This window comes from Dryobates pubescens, chromosome 2 (assembly GCF_014839835.1).
Source record: "Dryobates pubescens isolate bDryPub1 chromosome 2, bDryPub1.pri, whole genome shotgun sequence".
NCBI classification, from domain to species: domain Eukaryota; kingdom Metazoa; phylum Chordata; class Aves; order Piciformes; family Picidae; genus Dryobates; species Dryobates pubescens.
The window spans coordinates 45179455-45193971 of record NC_071613.1 but is presented as its reverse complement, the minus strand read 5'-3'; the positions used below and the strand labels follow the sequence as shown (position 1 = coordinate 45193971).

General features: G+C 44.4%; 1 protein-coding gene across 14 annotated transcripts in view; it reads right to left on the bottom strand.

Annotated features, from left to right (window-relative positions):
- KALRN (kalirin RhoGEF kinase) overlaps window positions 1–14517 on the bottom strand; it is a 548250-nt gene that overhangs the window by 58072 nt on the left and 475661 nt on the right. For 10 of the 14 annotated variants that reach the window (XM_054176436.1, XM_054176457.1, XM_054176462.1 and 7 more), the window contains 2 exons: window positions 3363–3646; window positions 2403–2507 (listed from right to left, as the gene is read on the bottom strand). In XM_054176436.1, the coding sequence (XP_054032411.1) occupies window positions 2403–2507; window positions 3363–3646 (389 nt within the window). Of the gene's footprint in view, window positions 1–2402; window positions 2508–3362; window positions 3647–12075; window positions 13174–14517 lie in introns of those variants that run through there. The other 4 variants (XM_054176440.1, XM_054176464.1, XM_054176485.1 and 1 more) reach the window with 2 other exon arrangements.

The following is a 14517-nucleotide window of genomic DNA, read 5'->3' as shown; positions in this document are numbered from 1 at the left end:
GCTCAGACAGCCTGTTCTACCTGCAATGCGGACAGACGTGCCTGGGGAATGAAAAAAGACTGCAAACAGAGACTTTGAAGAGATACTGGACAAATACACATATGATAGCCATCAAACATAACCATTCTAGCAGGAGGAGTCCAATTTTTGGAGGCAACAGATAGCTGCTATTCTAACTTCTTTTAACCAAAATTGCTCAATATCTCTGTGAAGTAAATAACTGCTGGATTTCGAAGGAAGCATGGAAATAATTGCTGCCTAGAAGTCTTCTGTGACTGAGGGGGGAGTCTGATTTGCATGGAGCAAATTGAAAAGTGGTATTTCTATTTCCCAGAAAGTAAGTGATGAATTTCTAATATGAGGATATCTTGCCATTTGTCTTTATAAGAGCCTCCATGAGCAGCGAGGCATGATTATTGCTGCCTTGCAGAAGAGCTCAGAGAAAGGTGCCACCCCCCCCACACCATGCAGACATCTCCCCACCTTTCACTGCTACATCCCTACAGTTCTGCTAGTCCAACCCAGGCCCATGACTGTAAGCAGCAGTAGGACAAGAGCAGGGAGCATTGCCCCAGTTAACACCACTAAAGACCTTTTGGCTCCAGTATGCCTCAAACATTGCTAATGTGGTGGTCCTGTGCCAGGAAGTTCAGGAGCTATGTTTGAGAGCCCACGGTTTTTCTGCATGTGGCAAAAGTGACTAGGAGAAGAAAAAGAGAGAGAAAAAGGGTTTCAGACGTGTCTTGCTCTATTTAATCTTCTCTTTTAGGAGTGGGTGAAGAAATGAGATGCCAGAACACTCTATAAAGCTTAAACATCTGGAGCAGAAAACACTTTAGTTCCACCAGACTGGCACTGTCAGAAATGTATTCAAGAAATACTGAAATCACATGGCATGTTAAAAATAAAGACAGGGAGAAAACAGTGACCTGACTAAAGCAGCTTTGTTTTTCTTTAAGAAAAAAACCCAAACCAACACGAACAAAGCAAACCCTCAAAAACCAAAATGCAAAGTAACCCCAAAACATTCAGCTCAATGTGAGGGGGAACAAGCCAGGAGCAACTGCTGTTGTGCTGGGCATGGATCCAACATGGCTCTGCTTCGCTGACCTTTCGCCTCTGCCCCTCGCCAGACAGCCAGCACAAGACACAGCACTCAAAGGGCAGGAGTCCATGACTCCAGCTGCTTCCTTCTGGTCTTGCTGCCACCACAATGTCATAACATTTCCTGATAGATTAGCAGAAAGCCCCCACATTCTTTCCTCCATTACGCTGCTTCTTGAGTCCCAGAAATATTTGTACCCTTCTCTCTATATATGCTTCCAAACTCCTGCCTGAACCTTCCCCAAGAACATTCTGGGTTGCTGGATTCTTTTTTTCTTAAATGGCAATTTATTAATCTCCCCTATCCTTGCTTCTTTGCATGCAGTAATTACAATCAGAGGACAGAGCTACAGAAGTGGCAGTGCTAAAAACAGATGCCAGCAGGATAGCAGGAACAAGCTAAACACAAGGATGGATTTCTACAAGGAAGATGGCAGCACCAGGAAAGGGTGGGGAAGGACATGGGCAGAGAGGCTTTGGCTTTGAATGCAAACTACTGTCATAGTCATATTCAGAGAGTCTTACCTCAAGTTCAGGAGAACAACTGAAAGATTCTGCAAGCCACTGCATCATCTACCAGCAAATTCTGGCTTACCATTCAAGAGACTCTTACAGCAAAGAACTACCACCACCAGCATGGTGCATGAAAATGGGGAGACCAAAGCCTTTCTCACCTTCTCGAGAGGGACCTCAGACACCTTGTGGACTTCTGAACTGATGGACCATTCAGTGGACATATGACAAAAATGCCAACTGATAAGATTACGTAGGCTTTTCCACATGCAAATTTTAAAGCTTTTCAGAATGGAGGGTAGATGGTGGGGCACAGACTGGAAACATTCCTGGACCCTAATCACACACAAAGCCTGAGTGGACAGCTCAAGCTGTCAAAGTCTCAGTAAAATTGGTATTTCTGAATTCAAGCAGACTCCAGCATCTGTGCTACTCCTCAGGCCCAGGCTGCCTCCTAACACCATTTCTGCTGCCACTGTCAGACACTGATGGCACTTTTAAAGCAGACACGGAGAACATGCCTTACAAATCTGAGTGGAATTTCTGACCACACACAAGCACACTACCAACCTGTCCTGAAACAGGATGCCAGGGCTAAATTCCCCTTCCAGCACTATTTGTAAACCTAGTTGGTGAAAGGTATCAGATGAAGATTTACACATAAGAATCCCTTATAACTACAAGTCTAGGCCCTGGATACCAGAAGACCATTACAAAACCACTGTGAGCTGGCTATGTGAGAAATCCACTTAAACAGCAATCTGATTTAGTAGAGGAGGCCTTACCATCTCATCTTGGGTTGGATCATTGTCAAAGATCTTCATAGGAGGAGGGAGAGGTGTGTGAGACTCTTCATCTGGTTCATCTTCTCCCCAACCTTTCTTGCTCTTCTGAAGAAAAGTTAACTATAATTAGACACAGGGATGGGTTTCTTTTATCTTTTTAGATATCTGAGCCCCACCAACAGGCTTTGAATCAGCTGATACTAAGACTGGCTCAACATTGCACTGGGTGGAGAGAATTGCAGGTAACGCCAAGTGCCATGGAAGTGAAGCAATAAAGATCTAAGGTCTTGCTGGCTGACTCTGATGCATTGTAGGAGTTACTGAAACACAGTTCCTAGGTCACCCAGTCAGCTAAGGCAGTTACAGCTGCTATGTGCTGATGGACAAGTATTTTTCAATTTAAATGAGAACAGCTTTATGTACAGTTTTTAAAGCATGTTCCTCTATTTGTGTTCAGTTAGTATCATCTCCATTTGTGGCTTGCAATTCCTTGTTCACTGTATCGGGAAGGCCATTCTGGCAAAGAACATCCCTGCAGAGAAAATGTGGTTACAAACACATAGCTGATTTAATAGAAACATGGCTGTTTCTGGGAGTGTTTTCTTTCATTAATGAATTACACTGCCATGGTAGGATATAGGTGGCATGAACTCAGCAAAAAGTGGTAACAGCTGCCCAAGAGTAACTTCATTTCTATCCTTAGCAGCTTTCTAACAGGCTATTAAAAGCAATCCAGTCAAAGGACAATAACACATGCAGACTTTGAAACGCCATTCCCTATGTATTCCATTGCTCTTTGGCCGCCGCTGCTGTTTGCAAGACAGCTCCCATCATGCCATTTTAAATATGATTCCTGCTCCTTCCAGACCTTCAGGGAACTGTGTTTGCTAAAAAGTGAATCACACACCACAGCAGAGACTGTCAGGTACAGTCTTTCCTGCAACAAACACCAACACACACCTCATCTGCGCTGTCTCCTTGAGGAGTAGTGTCATCTCCGGTCTTTGGAGAGCCGAGGTCAAAGCTCTTCCTGCCATCTCGCACCTTCTTTTGCTTCTTGATGTTGCTCTCGGTCTTCCCGCTGTTGAGCCGGCGCACCGGACTAGTCAACCATTTCTTCAGGGTGTTGGTTGAGCGCTTGGGGCCAGGGGAGCTCTGGATGGAGTTGAGGGATGGCTGAGGTTGTAAGTTGGCCACTGAATCAGACTTGCCCCCGTTGTCATTGGAAGAGACTGAATATGCATCTGGAAGAAAACAACGCAGGTGAGAGACTGTACCCACACCTCTTCTGTTTCCTAGAGCACATCAAGCGCTTGGTAGTCCTAAGCATGAAAATAGAAGCTGCCTTCATGAAAGTTTTTGCAGCTCACAAACATTGTGTAAACTTTATTGCACAGCACAGAGGAATATGCCCCACCACAGGCATTTTCACAACCTTACAAAATTGTCTCATTTCCTACCACACTACCTGTCCTTATGAAAAAATCAAAGGCAGCAATGTTTTTGACAAAAGCCTGAATTTCATGCTAGGTGTTGAATTTCTCAGTTTCTTCCCACAGATTTCATTGTGAATTGCCAGGAAGAAAATAAGCAGAAAAAGCAAATTACACAGGAGACCCGACAGCCACCAACACTTTGTCAGATTCCAATTCTGCAAGTGTTTCCCAGCCATTTCCAGACCCTAGTGGCATTACTGCTAGTTAGCCTTATTAACTTTCAAAGGTTATTTGAAGCAGATTAAAGTTATCTCTTTTGTCCCTGAAACCAATTTGTCAGAGACTTCACACCTTCCCTAGAATTAAGAAATAGGAATGAACAATTACAAACGATGACAAATTGTTCAAACTGAAGGAAACTCCCAAGAATGAGCTGTAAGGTGGGCTTAGAATTAGAAAGTATTCCAAGCAGGAGATTCTGCTGAACTGTATCCAGCCACAACTATCAATACACATTTAGATTAGCACTTCAGAAGTGAGTGCAACCTCCCTTACTTCCCCCAAAAAGCAACAGACCAAGGATGTGCCAACGTCAGTAAGACTTTTCAAAAGCTCATTAGAAAAAAGTGCTCTGCTTTCACCTTTCCAAAACCACGTCAAAGCAATGCCCTCCACAGGAGCAATCAAGGACTGAAATGTTTAATCCCACACAGTTTAAGAAGAAAAACTTTTTTTCCACAGCATTCAGAAATTGTCATGCTTTTGTAAGATACATCTCAGACTGTACATCAGAGAGCAGTCAGCTGATATTATTAAACAATTTTAGATAGTTACCTCTGAGTCTTTTATCTGCCCCAGAAGAAAACAGAAATGTAAGTTCTAACACATGAAAACAGCCTGGTGCATCCAGATATTGTTAGTTCAGCAATAAATACTATTCGACATACCAAGTAGTACAAATGCTGAGGGAGAGCTACATTGCTTTAGAGGCTAATTCATGCTAGCTGCATGCAGACCTCCTGCCTACCCTGCTGGTCAGAGCAGTGGCTCACAGCCAGTTAGGCATCAAGCAGAGATTGAAGCCTGACTCATCTGCCAGCTTGTAAAACACAGGCGCTGAGAGCTGTAATATTTTACAACCGTAAACAGCCTCAGTCAGAAGTTGAACCAATGCATTTATTACATACCTGAGGTCAAAAGATAGGGTTTTAGAACATACAGAAATAATTGTCACAAGCTTAAAGATGACAAAGTTCATTTCCCAGACATGAAGAAAATCCAACTCATCTGTATGCTGGTGACAGGAGTGAGTGTGGCCAGGGCTGGGAGAAGGACAGATCCCAGGTGGAGCTGCTAGGGATTTTCTGACATTCTTCCATGAGGGCAAAGTAGCAGTCTTATCTCAAAAAGGCCTGGGTTTAGCCAGCTCCCGTTGATGTTATTTCATGCACACAAAGCGGTGTTAAATCAACAAGCACAAGATAATATTTGTCAGTGGCCAGCTTATCTTCCACTCAATAGGCTTTAAATTGTCTCCTCTCGCAGACTCCACGTGATGCTGTGGGAGTTTATCAGCACACCTTGCGTCAGCAGTGCTCATGGTTTCACATTGGTGATTTTGATTTTGCAAGCACCCTCGTCCCTCTGTCCCCCTGGCAGCACCAAACGTCCTGCAGGCAGTGGGGAAAGCCTGAGCGCTCCTTGCCCAGGGGCTGAGCTGAGCAGTGTGACCTCAGGTGCCCACACTCCCACTGCCAGAGGATTAACTTTGGGAATTACTGCTGCAAAGGGAGCTAGGCTGCAGCCACAGAAGGAGAAATGCTGGAAGCAGTTGCTATGTGAGGGTTGCCACTGTCAGGGATGAATTGAGGCAAGCAGCTGTGTCACAGCCTTTGCTGGGGACTGGGCTTAGGGGATGTTGAGGAAAATTGAGGACAAGCTGCTCTTTTCACATATACAGAGAGGTTTTTACCACAGCTTGGAAGTAACACAGAATATAATCCTACCTCCAGTCAAATGGCATCTTGCCAATTTACCTCTTAGTTGGGGAGGAGGGCTGACAGGAGGCTAATCGGAGCCTGGGACAGTTCTCTCTGCCCCAAGCATTTGTTACTGAGCTCTGCAATCCTACCTTGGCCTGGCAGGCTCAAGGCAGGGCCAAACATGGGAACCTCAAAGTCCATGATAAAAGGGGCAGGGACTGCCCTTCCCATCAGGAAATGTCCCTGGTTTTGTGAGCAAGGCCAGGCCTTGGTCCTGCTGCCTCCCTCTCGTTGCCCCAGGCAGCATGGCCATAGCCAGGGCAAAAACTGACACATGGCACCTCCCAAACTGCAGCACTCCTCACTTGAGGGAGGCAATGGTCAGTCATTGTCCCCTGTCATCCTGGGGAAGGCAGCAGGTGGACAGGAGCAGCCCAAGTCCCAGGCTGGTCCACTGCTCACCCTGCCTGAGTTCAGGAATTTTGTCCAAAGTTTAACCTGGAGCATGGAAACCTCTACAGACTGAGCATCAGGCCTCCAGAGCCACAAACCACGATGAAAGCCAATCCAAAGTTTTCAGGAGGAGGTATGTTACACTATGCAATGATCCCACTTGAATGAAGCTCTGGATTTCCCTGCTCAAGGTGATGAAAAAGGTAATCTGCCAAGGGGTTACTAAATCTCTGTTGTGCCATGCTATATGCAGCCCTGGCAGGTATGAAGTCTCCTCCTTTCTCCTTGTCCAGTGAAGTGCCTTGACTGACCACTGTGTAAGGTATTTGGGACAGAGACTGAGTTTTGCTTAGCCCATGGAGCCCAAGACTGGAAACATGGCCTTATCTTGCCTTTACCCCATAACAAGGTCTCTGCTGGTTGAAGCAAGGCAGGAAGGTGGAAGAAAAAAGCTGGTATAAAATCTCTCTGTCCCCAGGCATCATGAGAGCCCCTCAAGTCAGGGTGAGTTTGCTCTACCCAGCACCCTCCACACATACAAAGTACATGTGTACACTCCCATTTCATCATCCCACTTCCCACCATTGTCAAACATGCACTGTCCAAAAACCACACTTAAAGTCCACACTTCATATTCATAACCTTTCCTTTTAAAAAGAACTGTAGATATGGACATATTAGTGAGCAAGTCATGCCTGCCATTTGCCAGCCTTGCTGAGAGTGATTCCCCTTGCACATAAAACAGGTCACCTTGACATGATCAGAAAGGAAGGACTGGAGCTCAAGGAAGAGCACAGCTCACAAAATGAGAAACAGAAACATACCACACAAAAAAAATCTGCCAAGAAGGACACTGGAGACAATCTCCTAAGCTGTGCTTGTGTGAGCTCCACTGCTTCAGTGGCACATACGGCTACAAACACGTTAATCACGACACTTGATACTCACCTGAGATCCAGACACCAGGTAGATCAAGCAGAAGAGGAGGGCATGTATCTGTGCTCTTCTTGCAAAGCACTAACACTTACATGCTAAGCAAGCCATATTGGTAGAGCTGGTTGGAAACAGTTTACTTTAAGAAAAGCCAGAGAGCACTTTGGTACAGTGCAGTACACTGCATGGTAATTCAGGCAGCTGCTGCTGCTCACAAAGACCAGCAAAGCAGTGGCTGCCCTTCCACTGCAGCAGGTCTGCAGGAACATCTTGGGACACACATCCAAAAGAAGGTATTTGGTGAAGAGAAATGGGTGTAGGGAGGTCAGCAGACTAGTGTGGCTGGATTGATTTCCTGGCCAAACCATTCATTCAGACAGAAAAAAATGATGGTTCCCAAAACACCAACAAGCAAATCTCCAAGAAACTTTTGGCAAGAGGGCTGTGATAGATACTCAGCCAGACCAAAGAGCTTTAACATTTAAAGCTCTTACACCCCCAGAGGCATGAAATATTTGTTGTTGCTCAAGCAAGGAGACATCTACAAAAGTACCGATCTTGAAAAGTTGAAGATTCCAGTTCTGTGCAACCTTGGTTGAGAGGAAAAAATGGATTGTCATAGACCCAGTTCAGAGGCATAGTTGTATTCCCATTTGAGTCAGGAAGAATCATGTCTGGAATAGCATTTTATTTTTACCTCCCTGTTCCCCAGTGCATGCATGGGAAGGGAGGTTTGTCTGATCAGGCTGATGCAGCACCAGGCTCACTGGCAGGAACTCAGACCCACAATAGGGAAAGGGAAAGGCTTCTCAGAGCAACTCAGAAACAGAAAGCATCAGGCTTCTCTTTTTGATTCATAGTAGCCACAGATCACACATGATAGGAAGAAAATATGCTTCCATAACCCAAAGTTAATAAACAATATAGCTATGAAGGCCGATGAGTATGGCAGGACACAATCTTGCTTTAGGTGAAAAGAGATGAATCTTGATCTGATTTATGTATGGCTCCATTTCTCATCCCAGAAAAACAGTCTGAGAGAAAAGGGTTTTTCCAGAAAAGTCAAAGAAGTTGATCCAGAATGGGAACTCTGTAATCCTATTAACATGTGCATTTAAATCAACAATTTTTCTTCAGAAATGATTCCATTCATGAATGAAAGCCAATAATGACAACCTAAGTGATAAGCACATAAATTCGCTCTGCTGTGCTTGACAGAGGCCATTTTCCATATTTAGTGATCCCTAGAAAATAACATTTCTGACATGGAATTCAGTCAGATGTGGGTGAAAGACTAACTTGGTCTTTACTGGCTTATTTCCCAAACAGGAATCTCTGTATTAGAAAATCTTGGCAAGCAGGAGTCCTCTAGACCCATCCTATGCACAACCAAAGCCTCTGTTAGTATTTCACACGAAATCAACAAGAATCGTCTGAACCATCAAAACGCACCCTCTCCTGCCCTTTCCAAGAGTGTATCCTTCACCATACAACAGGCTGCAGGACCCAGTCCAAAGCTCTATGCCCTTTGTGGCTTTATACCTTCCTTTGGAAAATGCTGCTGTGAGACCCACCTCAGATCTGCTCAAGGGCTTCAGGGCTAAAGGTCTACTTGACAGACATAAAGACGGCAGAATGAAGTACGAAAACTGCTTCTTTAGTGTCTTCTGTGCTTTTGTGTTAAATGTCCAAAACAGGCTCAGTGAAACATTTTTATTGGCACGAGTCAGGGTTACAAAACTTTGTGGCTTAGGCAGATGACAGTACCAATCCCAGTTTTAGTGCTAGAGCCTATTCTGCTTGTAAAACCTGGCATGGATTCGCAAAAATTTGGGATGCTACATCTGGATAATAGAAAGTCACTTCACAGCTATTGCTCAAGTGAAAACACTAGTTGATAATGTAAACAAGGAATCTGACAACTTTTAATGGCAACAGTAAACTGTTTCCTCAGGCACTTCCTCTGAGAAAGACTCCAGTGAAGAATGTAAGCGGAGGAGGAAACTTTTGGTACCCTTGTCAGACAAAGGTAAGAGGACAGCTGCCTTGAAAAGGTCTTTAAATTGGAAGTATGTTGAACTCTCACAATAGAATTGCAAAACTTTCCCTGGAGTCCTCCACAACTCCCCCACTGCTCCCAGCCCTCTACATGTGTCCAGCTGCCAACCTGCCCCACAAGTCATCTCGAGGGAAAAATGAGATGACATCACGCAGGACATAGGTTCGCACCAGAGGTTGAAGACATGTTCAAACTACATCACTGAAATCTAAACATGAATTTTGCTCCAAAGTTCAAACATTCTCCCTAACTTTTGCATCTGGAAAGAGGCAGAATTGAGAAGGTTCAACTGAATTTTCTGTTTGTGTCTTGGAGTATCGTTTGAAGCTTCAAGCTGGAACACCAAAAGGCACAAATCAGTCTGGCTGGATTCTCACAATTCCATTTACGTGGATGAAAGTACTTCTGCCAATACTCAAAAACAGTGCTACGGAGTTAAGTTCCCAGTCCAATACAGAAATCAGCCTATGCTGCTAAAAGCAGACATACCTGATAAGCTTTCCAATCACTGTAACTTTAAAAAATAAAAATCTGACTGTGTTTCACTACCAAACATGCAAACAACATTAGCTCCCAAAAAAAGAACAGGGGGGGAAAAAAGGCTAAAACTAAAATTAATCACAACATTCAGAGTGCACTGTTTCTTTATTGAATATGCAATATTTCTTGGAAAAGGGATAGCACTGCTGTGAAACAGATGATCTGAAGAGTTCTCTTTAGCTATACTGGAAAGCACTCTTGCCCTATCTGCTGGTTTTAATATTCAGCTTTCTAATAGGTAAAAACCTAAGTGGAGGAAAACAAGCACTCACCTAGCTGGAGTGGGCAAACTCCACCACTTGTGGAAGTTCAGTTTTGTGGGAGGCAGTAGCTCACCTCATGCTCCTGGCAGTCAAGGAGATGTGCACACTTCTGCCCAAGGGTGATGTAAAGCTGGAATCACACCCTGTAAGAGCCTCTCTCTTTCCATTAACTACAGAGGGAGCCCAAGGAAATTACACCCTTAGTTAAATTTAGTTATTGTGAATCCCCTTCCCACATTTCAGTATGTTTCATTCCAGGCCCATCTCACAGCAGGAAATGATTAGCTGAAGTTAAGCATCTGACAATTCACTTTAATGAGCAATAACTCATGGCAACATGCCATTAGCTTCAGTTGAATAGGTTTTATTTTTAGCTCAGATGCAGCTTTCATCCAGCATATGCTGGGAAAGCTGACATCCCAAAGTAGTCTCCAGGTCTTGGTTGTGCCAGTCAGAGTGTCAGGGCTCGAGAGCTCCAGTTTCTGGAGGTCAGAGAAAAGTCACTGCAGTTCTGGGAAAGTTTCAAAGAGTGAGATAAAACCAAGAGGCTGGAGAAACAGCACAGACACATGCAGTCCCAAGAGACCTTGCAAGAAAAGTTACTGAAACCCTGAGAGCGTGCTGAATGAGCAAGGAGAGCCTCCAGTGAGAGAAACAGCACTAGGGGAAGGCACAGAGAGAGAACCCACTGAAATAAAACATGACTTTGTTACTGTCCAAGAGTGTCTAGTGAGATGAACAGCCACAGAAGTCATCTCTGTTTTATCGGCTGCTTCATGTGGACCTGAAGCCATTGTACAGAGGTAACTGTAGAGGGCACGGGAAAAAGAGGAAGATGAGTCCTCAGATGGATTCAGAGAGGGGACTTGTTTCCCACAAACAAGCATTCAACCAAGGAGCTGCTGCTGACATGAAGGCAGAACTCACTCTTCTGCCTGTGAAGAGGCCCAAGAAAATGCGCAACTCAACCCCATGGCACCAAGCATTTGAACAGCAGCCAGAACATCTGCGGTCCTCCTCTCCGGGTGTCCTGCTCAGAAATGTGTTTCTATGTAACAGCTTAAAACTGTGATGGGTATCTCTGACTTCTGCAGTGAGAGGTTTGAGCCTTTTTCTCTCCATTTTTCAGTCTGACAAATTCATACTGCTTCAGAGTCCCAGCTGACCCCTCACATAAGTTGCAATGAGTTCGTGACAGGAATGATAAGAGAACAAACATCAACAGAGTGAACTCACCAACTCGTTGATAAGCGAGATACCCCTAGACAGCTCTTATCCCAAACACTGTGAGATAAGTTTGTTATGGGCCTGCACTGAGTCCTTCAAGGGAATCTCGCTTATCTCCACTACAAAGCAACATTTCAGAATAGATTTTTACTGCACAAGAGAGGATGGGAAAAGCTCAGAAAAAGGGCAGTGCTCCACACAGTGGAGTTTGAGGTCAGACACAGTATTTCAGATTTCATTCATCCCTTCTCTTTCTTCAAGTGTGTGCCCAGCACATACCCTAGACCAGCCCAAAGCACAGCAAGAACAAGTCCAGCACATCTGCTGGGAGCGCACATCGAAACAGCCTTCCCGCAACGTCTTCGCAGCTGGGAGAGCAGATTTCTGATGTCAAGAGTCATGCATTTCACTTCAGTGAAGAAAGGAAATAAAAAGTCAAGACTAACAAGATGCAGAAAGGGCATGCCTTTTGTCTTTTTTTTTTTTTTTTTCCAACAAATCAACATTTATTTCAGTTTAGTCAAACAACTCATCGAAGCACTTCTCTAAGTTCTACTTTACATTTTGTATTTACACTGGCTCGTTCTGTGACAAAAATAAAGTAATTCCCAACCCTGAAGTTTCCAGAATAAGTGTTGCTAGCAGCAAAAAGAACAAAGTCCCAAACACAAAGCAAAAATCCCCCTTGATATATTTTGAGAGGAGGCTTACACAACGATCCGTAAAAAAGTTTTAACCCTGAACCTGTACGGAAAACCTGCGTGGAATGATGAGGGGGGGGAAATGTCACATTTGAAGTTGAAAAGAAGAGCAGCGTTTGCTGGCCTTTGCAAGTACACTGTTACTGTTAGCATAAGGAACTGTGAAATGCTTCGACACCCACACAGAAGCAGACTTTTTAACTGAGATCTAAGCAGTTTTGCTCTGATGGAAGCTTAAGGGTACCAGAGCCGGGAAAGACCATCTCTTATCCTGGTGGTGGGCACAGAACCAAACTTTATTACATAAGGTTTCCAAGCAGCTGTTCGTACAACACAAGCCTTATTCTTTCGCAAAGTGTCACGGGTCAGCTTCATTCAGCAGCTCCCAAATTGAGCTACTGTAAGAATTCTGAAGTAATTTGTCAGTTAAATGACATCATTACTAAGGTCAACTCTGCCTTAAGCTTGAAGCCAGGAACTTCTGTTACAAGGTGGACCAAGCTAGGGGACAGGACGGTGGAGGATGATATTTGAGTATCATATTTATGTCTCCCTACCTCAAAGGAAACTGTGGCTATGTACCCAAACAATTCCTCATGGAAACAATTGAGGAGTATCAGTGACAAAATAATTTGGAATTGGAAAGGGGGGAAATGGAAAAAAAAAAAAAAAAGCAAGAACAGTTCCCAAAGCCTTTTTGGGATAGGAAGAAAAACTGCATGTTGAGAAAGAAGGGATCGGTCATTAAACTTTCCAGGCACACACAGGGCTCAGAAAGCACAGAAAACAAGCAGAACAAACAAACACAACTGTGTGCATCTTAGCGTCAGCTTCTTTTGCCAAATGCAGTAGCTTCCAACATTCAGCAGCTGTCTCTTGCTTTCTAGTGCTGTGAAGTTCTCTTTGGTACTTGGAGGCTGTCAGGAGCTCCGGGCAAAGAGAAAGTCTTTGTCCATTTACCAACCAATTCCAAAGGCGCTGATGTTGAAAAACTTTACTAAGCAAAAGCGACACAGATGGCTAGGAAAGGGGGCTTTTCTCTTAGTAAAGTTGTGGTAGGTGCAGTGGAACCCCAAGGCAATCTACATGCTTGTCAAATTGTGCCTAGGTAAGAACACAGTCCTCCATGAACGTCTCTCATTTGTTCACTCTTAAATTATTCAGGCTCTGACAGCCCCTGAAAAGAAAAGAATGGAATAAGAATAAGTTGCAAGTGGTGCACGGCAAGAGCGGACACCATGTAACCACCAAGAACAACGAGGCTGGGGTGTTTGACAACAGACACATTGCAGCTGGAGCCTCCAGGGCTGGTGCCCAAAGCAGCTTCCTCCACACCCTTGTCCTCCAGAAATAGTAGCAGGAAATACAAGCTCATAGCAGAGGTACTGGTTGGGATGAATCAAAAGAAGTAATGAATGAAGTAAATGCAAACAGTGGCTTGGCAATAAAACACACAGAGAAGAACCGTTGGTGCTTGCGATGTTTTGCTCTTTGAACACGGCACAGGGAAATGGCTAAGCAGCTTGGACACTCAACTGCACACTCAAGACTATCAGTTAGACTTGTGCAAAGCTTTAATTCACTTAAGTAGGAAAACCACAACATCACTTTCTGTCCCATATAACAGGCTCATGCAATCTGTGTCTTAGTTTTCATTTGACAGCTCTCCATGGCAGGGAACAGTTGTGTGAGGAACCTTCTCCATGGTGCCAGTCAACAAGTTTATCAAATTTAAGGGGATGAAATCACTACTGGACTCTATCTGTGTCAGCAAAAAAGATGGGTGGGAACTTGAAGTCTCAGAAAGCGTCTGCTGCATGGGAACAGGAGAGCTCGCTGCAGCACCCTGCTGAGGTCTCAGCCTGAAGCTCTGCAAATGCCTTGACCCAGCCACTAGCCTTCTCAATAAGGTTAGTCCTCAGAAACTCATTCCTTTTGACTTCTGGAGGGCCTCAAAGAACCTCCCATGGATTTTACAGTGTCTACATCATTGTTCATTACCAGCAGCCTCCTCACAAGAGAGGCTTAGCATACGGCTTAGCAGAGACAGGGAGTGCACAGCTTCATTCCCAGCTGCATCACTGCGGCTAACCGTAAATAGCTGTAAAACTGCTCTTCTACCAAGCAACGTGTCTAATAAGCGATTATCATTACAAAAGCCATCTTCATTATTGCTTAGTAGTTGCTTGCTTTCAGCCCCATCTTTCAGTAACTGGAAGAAACAAGACAACAGAAAAGGCTCCACTGGTCTAGTAGAAGAGGCTCTTTGATTCTGGACAGACTTTGGTGAATACAGGTGATCTCTTACAGCAGCATACAGTATCTGATCACAGACAACCATCTGCCTTACAGTTTACTATGTCCAGGACAACTGACTGCACTGAATATTCAGCAAGCATTGGCCTTTAAATGTTTGGCTGGATCTTGGTTTGCTTGAGGCTTTTCTTAAGGCACACTGCTAGAACAAATTTGGTGGCAGCACAGCTCTGAGTAGCTACAGCCCTCCCTGAGCAGCCTGAGA